At 59.1% G+C, this 15,634-nt stretch overlaps 2 protein-coding genes across 2 annotated transcripts; both read left to right on the forward strand.

Moving 5' to 3' along the window:
• Nucleotides 1-246: 246 nt before the first annotated feature.
• PLICBS_007358 (uncharacterized protein) lies at nucleotides 247-2,256 on the forward strand (the record flags this gene model as incomplete). Its single annotated transcript, XM_065601161.1, has 8 exons — nucleotides 247-531; nucleotides 598-753; nucleotides 780-1,423; nucleotides 1,486-1,715; nucleotides 1,770-1,951; nucleotides 2,007-2,036; nucleotides 2,091-2,164; nucleotides 2,220-2,256. 8 exons carry the CDS (start codon nucleotides 247-249, stop codon nucleotides 2,254-2,256), a joined length of 1,638 nt encoding a protein of 545 aa, XP_065457233.1.
• Nucleotides 2,257-7,620: 5,364 nt separating this feature from the next.
• Nucleotides 7,621-11,288, forward strand: PLICBS_007359 (uncharacterized protein; the record flags this gene model as incomplete). The annotated part of the gene is made up of 2 exons (XM_018320788.2): nucleotides 7,621-8,241; nucleotides 9,855-11,288. The coding sequence occupies 2 exons, from the start codon at nucleotides 7,621-7,623 to the stop codon at nucleotides 11,286-11,288; spliced, it is 2,055 nt and encodes a 684-aa protein (XP_018180685.2).
• Between the last annotated feature and the right edge of the window lie 4,346 nt (nucleotides 11,289-15,634).

The following is a 15,634-nucleotide window of genomic DNA, read 5'->3' on the forward strand; positions in this document are numbered from 1 at the left end:
GCGCACGCGGCTGGTGTTCCGCGACGGCTCCCGTCGTTTGCTGCTGGCGGCTCGGTTGGCCGAGGCGGTGGTCTTTTCTTCGTTTCCGCTTCCGCCTCTTGCGCCTGTGTTGTTGTTCTTCGTTTGTTGCTTGGTGACCTGCCTTCCCCACGTCCCGACCGACACGAGTCGAGACACCTGGGAAGACGAACGAGAATGCCGCCTCTCCTTGGTCTCGCCCGGCGAGCGCTGCTGCTCCGGCGGCATATGTCTCTGCCAGTAAGCTCAGTGCCGCCCTCCGCACGCCGTCTAGCGTCCACGGCCCCTCCATCCAGGTCGCCGGCCGCGGCATCGGACACGCGTCTCGTCTACCTCGCCGTCGGCGTCGCGCTTGGCGGCGCCGCAGCGGCAGGTGTCGTTGCCGCCGTCAGCCGCCCCGTCGAGCAAGAGGGTGTGGCTGCGGAAGTGCCGCCGACGCCAAGGTGGAGGGCGACGGAGTCCCGCGTTGCCAAGTCTGCTCGTAGATATGCCGATAGGCAGACCACACTCCAGGTGCGTGCCTGACTTGCTTGCAGCTCCCGGCGTTGGTCGCCCACTGTCTGAACGTCTGGCTGCCAGGCCGTCGCAGAGATCCGCAGGGCTATCGGCGACGATGCAGTCAGCACCGACGACGGCGACCTCGAGGAGCATGGCCACTCGGAATGGTCCACGTCCAACACGGACGCCCGCCCCGTCGCCGTCGTCCGTCCGGCCTCGACAGAGCAGGTCTCGGCCGTCGCCCGCATCTGCTCTCGCTACAGAGTGCCCATGGTGCCCTACGGCGCAGGCTCCAGTTCGAGGGCAACTTCAGCGCCCCCTTCTCCGGCGTCTGCGTCGACCTGTCCGCCATGGACCGCATCGTCGCCTTCCACCCCGACGACATGGACGTGGTGGTCGAGGCGGGCCTCAATTGGACGCGCCTTAACGAGACCATCAAGTCCTCTGGCCTATTCTTACCGCTGGATCCCAGCCCAACCGCCCTCGTTGGCGGCATGGTTGCGACCAACTGCAGCGGCACCAATGCTACCAAATATGGCACCATGAAGGACTACGTCGTCAACCTAACAGTTGTGTTGGCCGACGGCACCGTCGTTCGGACCAGAAACCGGCCTCGGAAAACGTCGGCTGGCTACAACCTCAACGGCCTGTTTGCCGGCTCCGAGGGCACCCTGGGCATCATCACCCAGGTCACGCTCAAGCTGGCCATTGTGCCGCCCGCTTTCAGCGTCGCCACATCCACCTTTGCCACCGTCAGAGAGGCCGCAGATGCCGCCTCCGCCATGGTGCGCGGGGGCGTGCCCGTTGCCGCCCTCGAGCTGATGGACGATGTGCAGATGAAGGTCGTCAACAAGAACGGCGGCGCGGGCGGCCGCATGTGGGACGAGCTGCCCACCCTATTCATAAAGTTCGTTGTGGCACACGCGCATCTTCTGCGCAAATATCGCGCCGACTGCTAACATGACGCAGATTCTCGGGCACGGAGAACATAATCAAGGACAGTGTCCTCCAGGCTCGCAGGGTCGCCGAGTCGCACAAGTGCCGGTCCTTTGAGTCTGCCGACACCGCCGAGCAGATGGACTCGCTCTGGTCGGCGAGAAAGCAGGCACTATGGGCATCCCTAGCCATAAGACCCGAAGGGACACAAATCTGGTCGACCGACGTCGCCGTTCCGCTCTCACGGCTGGGCGACATTATCGGTGAGTTTCAGTCGTCGGCGAGAAATGGTACCCCAGCGCTCAACAGATTTACAGAGAGTTCAAGAGAAAATGCATCCAGGCTAGGGCTCTTCAACAGCATATTGGGGCACGTGGGCGATGGCAATTTCCACCAAATGATCATGTACAACCCCACCGATGCGCCACAAACGAGAGCCGTCGGCGACTGCGTGAACGCCATGGTGGACAAGGCGCTCGAGCTGGAGGGCACCGTTTCGGTGAGTGGACACGACTTCTATCAGCTGAGCCTGTACTGACTCGAGGGTCTGGTAGGGTGAACACGGCATAGGCCTGGGCAAAAAGGTTCGCACTCACCGTCCTGCTGACGACGTCGTTGAGCTAACACGAGAGACGCAGCACTGCCTTGCCAAAGAGCTTGACCCTTCAACGATTGGTGTGATGAAAGCTCTCAAGGAAGCGCTTGACCCTCAGTACGCGAACCCTAGTTTGTAAAACGAGCAGAGAAAAGCTGACAGGAAGATGCAGTTGGCTGCTTAACCCAGGCAAGGTATTCGACGAGTGATGTCATCTATGTGAGTCGTAGACACGAGTTGAGACGTGGAGGGCAAGGGGGTCTTCTGCCAGCATATGATCCCAGTACGTGAACACCGCTCAAGGCAGTAACCATTGCATGAAATTTGTAAGGGCGAGTCCTTTGATGGGCAAGTGCTGGCGGCGGTCTTTGTGATCATTACGGCCTCTCGCGCGACTGGTCGACGTTCGTACTTCAAAAGGCTGTGCCCCTAAGCCTCCACCCCCGGCTCACAACGCAACACCATATATCCATCTACACATGAATCAATACGGCGCGATTCCCACCCTCTAATTCAATTAATCAATATCCAGTCTCGGCCCATCCTAAGAGCTCTTCTTGGCATCTTGATGTTCGTGATAACTCCTTGGGTCTCGACCTACCCGGGACTAAAGACCTTCCCTGGACTCGGGTCTCAGTCACCTGAATCGCCACCCTCAATGAAAGCGGTGCATAGGAAAGCCATTCGGGCAATGATCGGTTCTTAAGGGAACGTGCTGCATGTACGGCGGCTGAGTGGACCGGTAGGATCAATCCAGGAGCATCCCGTATCGCGCAATGTCACAGTCGCCGCAGCGAATCTGAGCCGCCTCTCAGCACCTGTTGACAACCAAACTGGCAGTCATCGCAGGCTGTGAAAGACACTCTGCTCACCGAGAAATACTGGCCTCGAGTCGGTTTACCGTTCATCCCATCCCGTCGCTGACAGCAGACTCTGTCGTCTACGGCCGCGTCCTTACATGTACATGTAGTAGACCTCTTATATGGAGGGCTGCGTAAGTACGCGGCGACCTTCTTGAACGGGCAAGATCGTTACCCCACCTGGCCCGGACTCGTGCGTCTGTTAACTGAAGCTACGCACGTGCTGAGAACAAGTCAAGTCTATATTTGCCTTTCCCGTATCCCGCAAGGACAAGCACGTTCCAGCTAGGCTGCGTTACGGATGGAACTCTGCTAGCCACGACGAGAGGCAGCCGACGTTTCCCAGCTCGTACAAGTGAGAATGGTACCGGCAGCCATTTGGCCAGCTCTATCATTATTGAGCGATGCTCTAATACGGCCCCGGGATGTTGTTAGGAGCAGCTCACGAGAGCAGTTTGCCTACATGCCGGAAGCCGATGCTAGATTCGCAGATTACCGAGACCTACCGTACCGGCAGGTCTCAAGCCCGTGGCAAAAAAAGCAACCCGTTACTTTTTTAGGCTACCGGGTAAGAGGCGACTATACTAGTCTGGCTGGTGGCTCTATTTCGTACGTAGGCCAGTCTTGCCCGTGACTGTCCGAGCAAGCGAGATGGGCTGCGTCGAGCCAACTTCATCACCGGAGACGGTGGATTGCGCGAGTATCGTATCTACGCAGAGCAACTTACTCGTCATAAAGGGTGATCCGGTCCTGACAAATGCCTAAATTCAGACCACGTGTTGTGCCCCGCCATACGATCTGATGTCGTGTTGAGATTCTTCCTTGGGTTTTCTGGAAATAAACCCTTGATGATCTGTAACCCGCTTCAAAGCGGACCGAGTCGGGGCCGTCGGCGTGGGGTCGCTCTCCGCCGACGGGAGCGAGAGTGCGGAGATGCCGAATACGTTCAAGGAAGAAGCCCAAGTTATCTCCGGCATACGGCAAATTTGGTAGATATTCTTGATCGAGGCGAGCATTGACTGCCGGATGCTACCAGCGTCTTACGGCTCATTCGTGCGGAACGCCTACGACGTCCGTAGACTGGGGCGTATTGAGTTTGATCCGGAATGGCTACCGACTTTCAGCTGTGCCAGGCACAGAGCGCGACACACCTTCAGGCAACTCGGAAAGAAAGTATCGAAGCCCCGGGTTGTGAAGTTGACGGCTCGGCATCGGCGGACTTGTCAGAGTGCACGTACTGACACAGTTGGACTTGCCCTGAAACGACGCAGTGCCGTCGAGTGAACCCGCACACAGGTGGCATGAGCGGGCCAGCCGGTCGCACAGACCGGCGCCGAACCCGTTAGCAAACACAACTGCCATCGCCGATGGGCGTGTTTTGCCACCGGCAGATGGGAGCCGGAGATGTGAGTCGTCATGCTGGTCGGGCTTGTCCACCGTCGCAAGAAGAGTCGGGGTCTCCCTGCTGGCGCCACGTGTAGTCGAAATATTCGAAACGTGCGTCCTCGGCGTCAGCGGAGAAACGCCCGTCAGCGTCCTGCCCATGCATGACAGACAGGGTCAACCTGGTTTTGGCGTTTTGCGGAGTGTAGTGTCGTTCAGCTGCAACAGAGGTTATGGAGACTGCGTTGGTCTTGTGCTGATCATGACAAAGCGGGCATAGCGCAACAAGTGCTGAAGAGGTGGATGACAGGCCGCCGTGCCAGTTGACCTGTCTGGCGTCCAGCCAAGACGTGAAGGCACGATATTGCGGCTGTCATGGACGAACAACGTGGCTCAAGACGCCTGCCAAGTGTGACATCTCCGCCAACTGCGCAGCGGTCTGCAGGCTCGTTGCCTTCTCATTCGCCGCCGACGCAGTATCTGCACTGTGCCTGGCGAGTTGACAATAAGGCAAGCAACCTGTCGCGGTGCGAATAGACGCATCATATCATGCAAGAGAGAATGAAGTACAACAGACTCGTGCACCCTTGCAGACGGAACTGCGCTGTGTCCTGAGACGCGCCGGCACGGAGACGTCACGACGTCGTGCGTGGACATTAACATGGCACATGAGATCACATTATTGGATTCAATGATCCCGAGGTTTCATCAACGCAGACTGAGTAACCGCTCTGGGTAGCTCGCATCTGCTGCCAGTAGCTCCGTTGATACCTTGACGATGAGCCATTTACTTTCGGAATGAAGCGCCGTTCGCGTCGGATATCATCAGTCTCGATCAATGTCGGCGCGGTGGAGCGTGTCCCAGGCTCAGGAGTCGACTCGTCGGCACTGGACGGCACGTCCGTGGGCAGCCCAGTCAACGTATGCACCTGCCTTCCTGGTGACATGGCGTCCTGGCCTTGCTGGTAATCGGGCACTTCCCGGCAACTGACGCTTACGTTCGGAGGCAGCTGATTGAAGCTGGCTGGTGTTGATTCGTTGCCTGTACGAAGTATGAGGGACGATGCGGGCACCCGAATGATGCCACCGCTGGCATCAACCAGCGGCTGACATGGCCGCAAACCCTGGTTCCGGCATGCCTGTCGCTGTGGAAAGATCTCCCCTGCGCGGCTAGCCACAGGACTTGTCGTCACTCACACGGGGCGAATTTGGGGCAAATTGGACGCAATTACGGGAGAGCTCTTCTGCTTGGCTGGAGCAGAGACGGTCGAGATTGGCCGGGTGCGATTTGAACATGCCCACCGGGACCACGCATGGCTCGTGCTCGGTACGAAGGGGTCGTAGGGCACAATGTTGCCTTCGCGAGGTGCCATGGGTAAGGTGCAGTTCAGGAACGGTTGTCTCTTGGGAACGTTTTGGGGCGTCGGTGCCGACGGGAGCAGCGGTCGGCCAGCTGTTCGGGACACATCCAGGGGGAAGCCTTCTCAAAGGGCAGGATGGTGGCGTCGCCCCCTGGCACAGCCGTTGCCAGGTGCCAGGGGTCCAAGCAGGGGCTCCATGGCGCCGCTGGTTGTGCATCGTCGGGTTGGTGCCTTTGCCGCCCAAGTGGGCAGCCGCGAACCATTGGGGGCCGGTCTGATATCGAAGCAGCCTTGGGTTTGACGGCGCTACGAGGAGCAGGGCATGACATCCGTACGTGTACTCGGCGATCTCAAGGAGTCCGGCGGCAGGAGAGGAACTGGTTCCAGGCCTCGCTAGTGAAGAACGTACATCGTACCGGATCGCAAAATTCAGTCTGCACGATCAGATCAGTCACGTTCCATCGACCATCGCGCCGCACGCTGCTTCGTCGCTGTTGGTGACGGGGTTCGAGGGGCTGACGTGACGCCAGGTTTGACGGACACGACGCACGCGCATGCGCGTATCCGCTTGTGTGAGTGCCAGCGCCTGCACAATTCCCACTTGGACCAGCGCACACATACCTCGTGGCGGCCACGACTCGCAGGCATCGAGGCAGGGGTCGACGAAAAGGAGATGGGAGCGGGCGGTGGCGTGGTGCGAGGAGGACGGGAGTGACAAGCAAGGTGATGGTGCAGTAGAGCAGAGCAGAGCAGCGCAGAGAGCGTCTTACCACCACCACCACCACCACCACCAGCGGAGAGTGCGGATGCGTACGAAGCGGAAGGTACAGTTGTCCTAACGAAGTACTTTGATCCGAGTATTCGCACCTTCCCGAAAGTCGTGTCTCTCTCCCGCCATACCGTCGTCGCTCCTTCTCAACGTCGGCTGCCCGCTCCTTCTGCTGCTGCTATTCCTGATTCCTGAATCCTGACGGACGAGCGGGTCTGGGTGGCTCCTTCCCGCTCCCTCCTCAGGCTTCGCAACTTGGTTCCCCAAGGTTCCCGTCTCTTCTCCCCAGTCCCGCTGCCGTCCGCCGTCACCGCGCCTCCCTCTCTCTTCTCTCCACCTCAGCGACTGGGTTTGGCCGCCGCCGGCTTCCTTTGGCGTCTGCCAATCTGCCCAACGGCAACGGTACAGCTCCACCGCACCGCTTTGATCATCACCGACGCGGCGGCGCCCCCCCAAAAAAATCCACCCATCCGCAGCCCACAATTGAGGTTGCTGCTCTCCCCACCGCCACCGAAGACCGACTCCCCTGTTAGTCGAGCGAGCTCCCCAAGCTCCCCAAGCTCCCGCTCCAGCACTGCCCGCGCCAGCCCCGGAACCGGCCAGCCGGCGAGTCCGTGCCCGCCGAGCTCGCCTGGGCCCGCTGGCCCCTCGCTCGTCGCTGCCAATTGCAGGCGCCACCACGGCGCTACGAGCAGCTGCCCCTGAGGCCCTGGCGGGGATCTTTGGCCAACGCCTGCAACGAGCAGAGACCAGGCACCACCAGGCACCGGGTGACATTGGGCCCGTCGTCGTGACCTCTCACCAAAATAGCAGGCAGCTCGGCCCAGCTGGGAGAACGGCCCAGTGGAGGAGGCAGGGGACGGCTAACCCACAGGCATGGCTCGCCAACATCAAGACCGGGGCCGCGCTGGGGCCAGCGCTGGCGGTCGCCCTGGACCGGGGAGCGGTCGACGTGGAGGATGGCGAGCAGTCCCGGCAGGGTCAGAGGTACCAGGACCAGCAACGAGCGGAGGCCGCAGTCGTCGTCCGGCCCGCCGCACGCATATGAAAAGCTTTCTGCATCTCGAGAGCGCCCCTTCGTCTCCGGCAAGTAGTCTGGCCTCTCTAACCGCCGACGACTGGGTTTGCGTCGGCGAAAACGATGCCAGCTTTTTGCTGTCGTCGCCCACGTCGAGCACTTCAGCCACCGACAACACCATCATGAATGCTAGGACCACCGCCGCGGGAGCGCCCGCGGCGTCTGGCGCCACAACCAATACTCTCGCCACCGCCGACCTGGGCGCCCGCCAAATAGCGTCGTCGTCGACCTCTGTTACGGACATGACGGACATTGAGCCTTCGGTCGTCTGCAGTCCCGCGACGAGCACCGCGAGCAGTGGCGCCAGCAAGCCTCAAGTCTTGCGCCACCGTCACTCGATGCATCCAACACTTCGACAGCTCCGCTTCCACGAGACAGCGGCCCGCGACAACGGCGATGCCCTGGGCGGCAAACACATGGAGAGCCTGGGGGCCTGGGACTGGGACAACAACAATGACACCACCCAACACATCGCTTCGCGCAGCCCCAATGTTCGGCACCGATACCAACACAGTGTCCGGCGTGGCGACCACGACACCAGGCCCGACCGATGCCCTTCGTCCCCTCCAGGTGAGCAACAATCGCTGCAAACCTGGAATCGAAGCAAGAAAGGGCAAAGTGTTTCCAACATCACGCACACCTCCTCGGAAGAGTCGTCGTACATTGGGACCGACTACGCGGCGCCTTCGACGGCCATGACCAGAGAACAGTTTGAGGCATTGCCGGCTACGGTCCAACGGAAAGTAAGTTCAGCGGTAGATTTCCGTCGTCTGTACATTTTACCCCGAGCTGCAAGGTGGACAAGGACGATAAGACAACGGATGAAACGGCGTGAGCCAAAAGCCAAGGACACTGAACTTTACCTGACATGGCATGACAAGGTGTCTGCCTGGTTGGGGAGGCAGTGGAGGCACAAGCCAAGGCACAGGTACCGCCGTCAAGACACACAGACACACACCTGCAACCACGCCAGTGACGGGGTCTCGGTTGGATCAGTCTCAGTCGACAGCGGTTGGCTCCATGGCCGAGGGAAAAAGCAAGCCCGGCACGCGCACACACAAGTACAAAAAGAATGCATGTGGTCGGCCTCTGCATGCATGCCATGCGATGCGATGCCCGCTGCAGCAGCACGTTTTTCTTTTCTGTTGCTCGTGGCCCGGGGCCGATTGTGTTCTGCCTGCCTGCACTTCGTTTTTTCGTCCCCCGCCGGCGTCTAAGCTTCACATCCCGATCGGCAGCCACCGACTCGCGCGTGGTGCCCGTGTCTTTGGTCTGCCTGCGGTTGCCCAGCGCCTCGGTTCTGGCGGTGCCAGGTGGGTTTGGTTGTTGTCTCTGTTGTCCCCCGTTTCTATCGCGCAACTAGGGACCATGATGCCATGGGTACCGTCTGGCGCCCGCGGTCCGGGCGGTTTCGGGCAGAGTTGCTTGAGGCCGGCTTGACAGTTGCAGTCACTGCAGCTGCGCCGGCACTACGCTTGACGACCCTCCTTTCTATCACACCGCTGGCTACTGTGGCAACATGGCCGGCATTTGTGTGCCTCCTCTGCTTCCCGTCCCAGGTTACCTACAGCATACAGAGCACCTAGCAACGACGGCCGATCGAGTGTCCGGTCCGAGGCTTTGCTAGACGGGCGCGGTCCATGTGGATGCCGTCGCCATCATGCCTTGTTTTGCGCAGCTTTGCTTTTGCAACTGTGGCATCGACAAGACTTTGACGGCACATCATGCAATGTGGCTCGTGCGAGCTGGGCCAGGGCCTCTCTGCATGCTGCATGCTGCGCGCTACGCTCTGCTTGCTCGTTCTGTCCTCGCACAGGGCGCCTCTCACCTGCCGTTGCGTGCACGTACGTTCGCGAATGTGAGCTACACGCAGATCAACCATGGCACATCCCCGGGCATCCCATCACATCGTTGCCCTCGCCCAGAGCCCCCTTTTGCCGGTCCACCATGCACATCATGCACGCCCTCCGGTCCAGCCGCCAGTAGTCTCTGGTTGCGGGAGGTCGTCGTCGGGACCGTGGCGTCAACGATGGCTTGGATGGCTGCTTGAGCAACCACTCGGTCGCTGTTACTTGCCGGGATCGTCAGCCCATTCGAGGCCGATGGCTTTGCAACCCGCACTGCCCGCGTTCCTGCGTTGAGACATGCCATTCCCCCCTGGGTTTCTGCCCTGGCTTGCCCGTGGCGCCGTGCCTGGTGTGGCTCCTCATCCCCGCGAGCGCTCCCTTACATGCTACAATTTCAATCCATATTTGTTGTTGCTCCCTGCCCCTCCTTCCCCTCGTGCTTAAGATGCCAACTGCCGCACGCTGCACCCCTGGATACGGCCCCAAGCTAACCGGCCTGTGCGTCGCAGTACTTTTCCACACTTGAACGCCTGCGGTTTGCCCAGGACCCTCACCCTCACCCTCGTAACGTCCCTCATCCTCCGTTCGAGCCTCATTCGGCGCATCACCGCGCTGTCTCGGCGTCTCGAGAAGGAGACGCTCGACGGCCTCCACTGCGGTTCGGCTTCAGCACGGACGAGCTCGACGACGCCCCGCATCGTCGCTCACAGCTCAGTCGCCAGCCCGTCCGTGTCTACGACGACCCAACTGGCAGGCTCGCCATAGAACGGCAACAGAGCGCCGAGCCGTTGGCGCCCCTTCGTCGCCGTAAAAGCGTAATCTTGGACGCCACCGACGAGGCATACCTGCGCATCGGAAAGCGGAAATCACAAAACTTCAAGCTCGAAACCCTGTCGAACCAGTCAAGCGAACTGCAACCAGCCGACGACATGTTCTCTACACGGTCCCAAGCGAGAGAGCCGGCGGACTTCAAGAAGACCAGAGAGTCTCTTTACGACAGCTTCCGCTGGCTCGAGGAAGACGACGACCTGGATCTGCGGTTGTATCTCGACGACTATCACATGAATCTGAGGGAAGAGGTACCCGTGCCAACCAAGAACTGGCGACCGTCGTTTCGACGCCATCTCTCAATATCCAAACGCCCGTTCGGAAGAGCCTCAGTTTCTCTCAGCCGACCAGCAACCAAGGACAGCAACATGGCACCCTTGTTGATGGGCCCGCCGATTGGGTCTACTCCGGGATCACCTGGGCACGCACGCAGAAGATCCCGTGCCCTGTCGTTGATGTCGTCCAACAAGCAGAGTGCTCGGTCCGACTCGCCCCCTGCCATAGACCCTGCGGCGTCCCATTACCAGGATCCTGACGCGCGGATGAAGCTCCGCGTCTACCTGGCGTCGCCGCACAAATTCGATGAGGCCATCGAATTCGGCTTCCCGTCCATCGACGAAGTGCAGGACAAGGAGAACAGCGTGCGCGCGGGCACACACTCCCGCGCAGAGGCACACAGGCTGCGGACTTTTCTGGAGGACGACGCGTCCTCGGTCTATAGTGAGGCATCGATCGCGGAGCCCGAGTCCCCAAAGACGCCAGAGACGCTGGACAAACAGCTGCGCGTCCGATCGGCCCGCGTCAGCCAAGACCCTCCCACCGAGCACAAGTTGGACTATGCACAGGCACCCGCCTCGTCGCGGGAAATGACGCTACGAATGACGTTGACGCGGTCTGACCTCCGGGCCGGCGACGAGCAGATATACGGCTGGCAGAAGCGTCACGCCACACGGCGGTCACAGACGCGGAATGAGCCTCACTCACCCCCACCGTTCTCGAGCGACGGAAACTCCAAGGAAAGCATCGAGCGTCAGTTTGCTGCAATGGACCAAGAGTACCTCGCTAGCGACAACGGGGTGGTGAAGCGCTTCTGGAATCGCATGCGCCGGACGTGAGGCGCCATTCTATCTCATCAATCACCACTCGACAGCCCCATCCCTGAACCACGCTCGGCTCAGACACATCCTCCGACTACCTAATGTCATTCTTTTGAGCCATATCGTTTCGGCAATCCTGTTGCCCTGTCATTCTTTCTCTCTCTATCGCTCTCTATACCCTTGCTGCATGTACGATTGGGCTTTTCCGAGACTCTGTCCCTCAAGGTGGCCATTCATTTTCCAGCGACTTGTTTGGGGGATCTTTTCCAGCATTGTGCCTATTGGAGTTTACTGGGATAAAGCTCATGTCGATTTGAATTTGTTGTCATTCCTTCCCGCAGTGGAGTCTAGGGCATTGTAAACATGCGTTCAGGTGACAGTCTTCTTGTTGGACTGGACGGCGAGCGAGGGTGGAGTTTGGGGCGATGTAATGCGACATACTTTCCTGTACTCCATTCCCCTTCGAAAGGCAAAAACATTCGAACATGGTATCATCAATGCGAGATGCTGATGATGTGAAATCGGCCTGCATAGCGCTTGTGACAGAGCGGTCTTGCCTTCCTGCGCTCCTGTGGTGCTCTTGCTCCGTCGCTTCATGCCGTGCATGGTTCTTTCACGCTTGGTGGCACTTGGTTGTTCTTGCTTCTGCGGATAGCTGGGATGCTAGATGGCACACCATCCACGCATGCAGTCCAAAGACAAAGAAGCCGATCAGCTCGACCGCCCACCCCGCCGCCACCAAGCTGCGTGGCGCACTCTGCTCTGCTTACGATGCCGCACTGTGGTCAAAACCTGCGGGTGTGCGTGTCTCGGACAAAGCAAACATGCAGGCCGGGCAGAAAAACTATCGGGGCCCGGACCGCGCAGCGCAGCAAACGAGAAGCGCGGGAGAGCGGCGGTGGTACGACTTGCCGTCGCCGGAAGAATTCCAAGCGTGGGGTTTCCCCAGTGTTGTCCCTTGATGGTGATGATGATGTGACTTTGCGTTTACATCACCGGCATTCTGGACCGCAGGGGGGGCCAGACGGGCAAGGGCGGGACGGACGCGCTGGGGACGGACCAGCATGGATGCTGCGAGCTCGGCGTGCGTATGCCACAGCGCTGGCCCGAGTGCATGAGACGCTCCGCAAGTAGACTCCAGGATGCACAAGACTGTGAATCTTGGCCGCGGCCCGGTGGGGTCAATATGTGGCTGCTGCGTGCCTATGTAGCACTTCGCAGTTGCGATGCCAAGGGGGCGCAGGTCGATTGAAGTTGGGCCCTGGGGGACCCCCTTGCCTGCGATGGAGGGAAGATCCATCGGCTCCACGAGCCACGAGGGAGCCCGCATTCCTCCCACATGGCCTTGTCCGCCGTCAAGGTTGGCATTGGCGAGACGGCGCCGTAGGGGGACGTAAACGGCAAGGGAGCCAAGAATCCCTTTACGTTGGCGAAGGCCGAGTATGGTAGTAGTACTACATGCGTGTAGATGGGCGCGTCTACTGGTTCTCTGTGACTTGTTCATGTGCGTTATACGACAGTGAGGATGCCCCGAGCTACCAAGTGTTGCTGGATGCTCTTAGCAGTTGGACCATGTATACTCATGACCCTTGGCGTGTCGCCTGGCCGTGCGCATTGAATCGGTGCATTCTGTGAGGCATAACGTCGTCGCAATGCTCGACCACGCTGAAGCGGTAAGCCAGCCAGGGACATGGGGCGCGGCCAACCCCATCAGGACCCTTGACTCCGCGTCGAAGCGAGGCCCATCCTCAATGAACATTGAAGTCGCCAAAGTGTTGCCGCACTGTTGCGACACCTAGTTACGTCTTGTGGTTGAACATGTCACGTAGAGCCATTTTTATGAGTTATCGCGATTATTCACCATCTATGAGTGAAAAGTTGTGTCGTTACATGAGCCTTTTCATCCATGGACCTGTAAATATATGCCAAAGGGCCGTCGCCCACAAAACGACATCGTCCGCCTGCCGGTATCAAAGTCCCGCCGTTCCAGACCGGTCAGAGACCCAACTTTCAATAGGCTTTATTATGGTACACCAGATCGTACAGAGCGCGTCCCTCATCCGGATTCAGATCACCGCAGTGCTCTCTGAAAATATGCATCCTAACACCTTCTGTCAGTTTGCAGCGAGCTTTTAGAAGCCACGGTGTAGCAAGGGACTCTCTCGCCTTGCGAGATTCGTACGTACTTGAGGAGCGCCTCTCCGCTATCATACTGCTGCCGGCAGCTGGGGTCGCGGAACCGGCTCGGGTCCGCCGCGTGGAACCAGCAGACGTACTTTCCGTCCAGGCGGCCCAGGTCCTCAGAGTGCTTCACCTCGCGGCCGAGGATGCGCAGGGACAGCCCAGTCGCCGGGGGTCCGTGTACGGCAGGCATTGGTAATGGGCTGTATATGTGTGTGTGTATACAGTATATATGCGTGCTGGTTATCAGTTCTGTCGGGCACAGAGGCGGTGCGTTCCGGCGGAGGATGAGATTTGCAAAGCGGAATAAGAGCCTCGGCAGGAGCCACAGCTAATCTAGACGGTTGTCTTGACTAAATGGTTGAGTAAGTTGCGAACGAATGGGGGCTGCGTGGAACGGTCGCGGCTCATATACGGAGACATCCTGGGCGTAGACGAGCTGACGATGCGTAAAATATACGCATTGCGAAAACGACTTGATACAAGACGACGTCACGGGGCGTTTTTGTAAACTCGCAGAAACGAGAGTCGCGGCATCTAAACCTACTCCTCCCCCCTGACGCCAACGCATCTATGTGGCCCTCACAATCGGGGGTAGCAACATAATGACCACGTCCTGAACCCCGCCCCCGACGATTACGTTTACATTGGACAAGTTTGGAAGCTTGAGCCTCTTCAAACTTCTCATAGGGCTGGCCTCCAAGGCTCGCTACATGTGCACGTCTAGGTCCGTGGGTCGTTGCGCGCCCTGACCACGAGGCCGCGTAGTCTGCATGCATGCATGTCAACCACCGCCACGTCAAAGTGGTCCATGCGTGTTCGTTTCGTCCGGTTCGAAGTCCGGGCGGGGACTGTGCAGAAACCCCCAAAGTGGGCGGATGCGGAACAGCCCTGACGCGGCGTTTCGAAAACGAGGCTCTTCTGGGCGCACTGGACTGTGCTGTTGAATCCTGCCACATCGGCGGACCCAGACGGCCCAAGACTTCGTGTCTACGGGCACCACCGCAACAGAAGGCTGCGAGCTGGCCAGTGTGGTCCTGCTGTTGTCATCGGGCTATACTTGATAACCTCGATGGTGCTCGCCGTCTCTGTCCCGTGGCGGCCAGTGTGTCTCTCCGCTGGCGAAGGTAAGCTGTGGTTACACTGAATATCTGTCTGCCGGGCCGTCAATGTGGCAACTTAGGAAGTAGTCTGAGTTGTCTGCCTATGTAGCATGTCAATCTCAGTCTCATTGCAAGTTTGCAACGGAGACAAGTCTCTCCTTCCCGACACAACGGCAGACCGTCAATACGACGCCCTGCCCATCTCGTCCACTAGCCGACAGTACGTATTCTCATCCAAGTCAAATAAGTGGTGCAGAAAGATGTGGTTACTGTTATCCCTGGTCAGTATCAGCTAATACACGACTCTCACTCTCATCGTCCGCATACGCCGGCCTGGAGGTTTTACAACTCACAAGACAAGCTGCTTGTACGTCGGCCAATACCGCTGGCACTCCGGGCCGTGGAACCTCGCCGGGTCCGCCCTGTGGAACCAACAGGCGAAGACGATGCGGTGCTGCGACGACGCGACAGCCGCTTCATTTTCCTCCTCGCCTTGTTGACTGTTCGGTGCGGCCGTTGCCGACGATGACCTCCGCTTGTGTCCGCGAAGTTGCCGCCGCCACGGCGCCGCCGCAGGGAGGGGAGCGAGCATCGTTTTGTATGAGGAACCTGGGGCCGCGTAAAAGACGGCCAGCTGGATTGAGAGGGTTGATGCTTCGCGGCAACAAGACGAGGATGTGGACTAGCTATACTACTAACTGTGCGGCTTCGTTATCAACTCACCAGGAACCAAGGTAATGCGTAATGACTCAACGATTAATAGAGCACACTTTAGCGGCTACGGCCGGGCAAAACGAGGACGGGGTCGAAGATTGACGCGAGGGGCGTACGTTACGTTTTCTGGATGTAATTGGAGAGCTGCTGAGAGCAGGCTGGTGAGTGTGTTTCATGTATTGCCTGGGCCATGTCCCTGTTCACTGTTCGCCGGAGCGGCGGCACTTGTCCCAGATCCATCGTCTCTACCATCTCACGCGCCATAGTACAAATTGGTAGACTCTGTTAATGTCGCTAAACGATGCTTTGTGCGGGTACCGGCACATGTGTTTTGCCAACCCCCTCCTCCGTCAAGGACCTAGATCC

Source organism: Purpureocillium lilacinum, assembly GCF_023168085.1.
Source record: "Purpureocillium lilacinum CBS 284.36 DNA, scaffold_5, whole genome shotgun sequence".
In the NCBI taxonomy this organism is placed as follows: Eukaryota; Fungi; Ascomycota; class Sordariomycetes; order Hypocreales; family Ophiocordycipitaceae; genus Purpureocillium; species Purpureocillium lilacinum.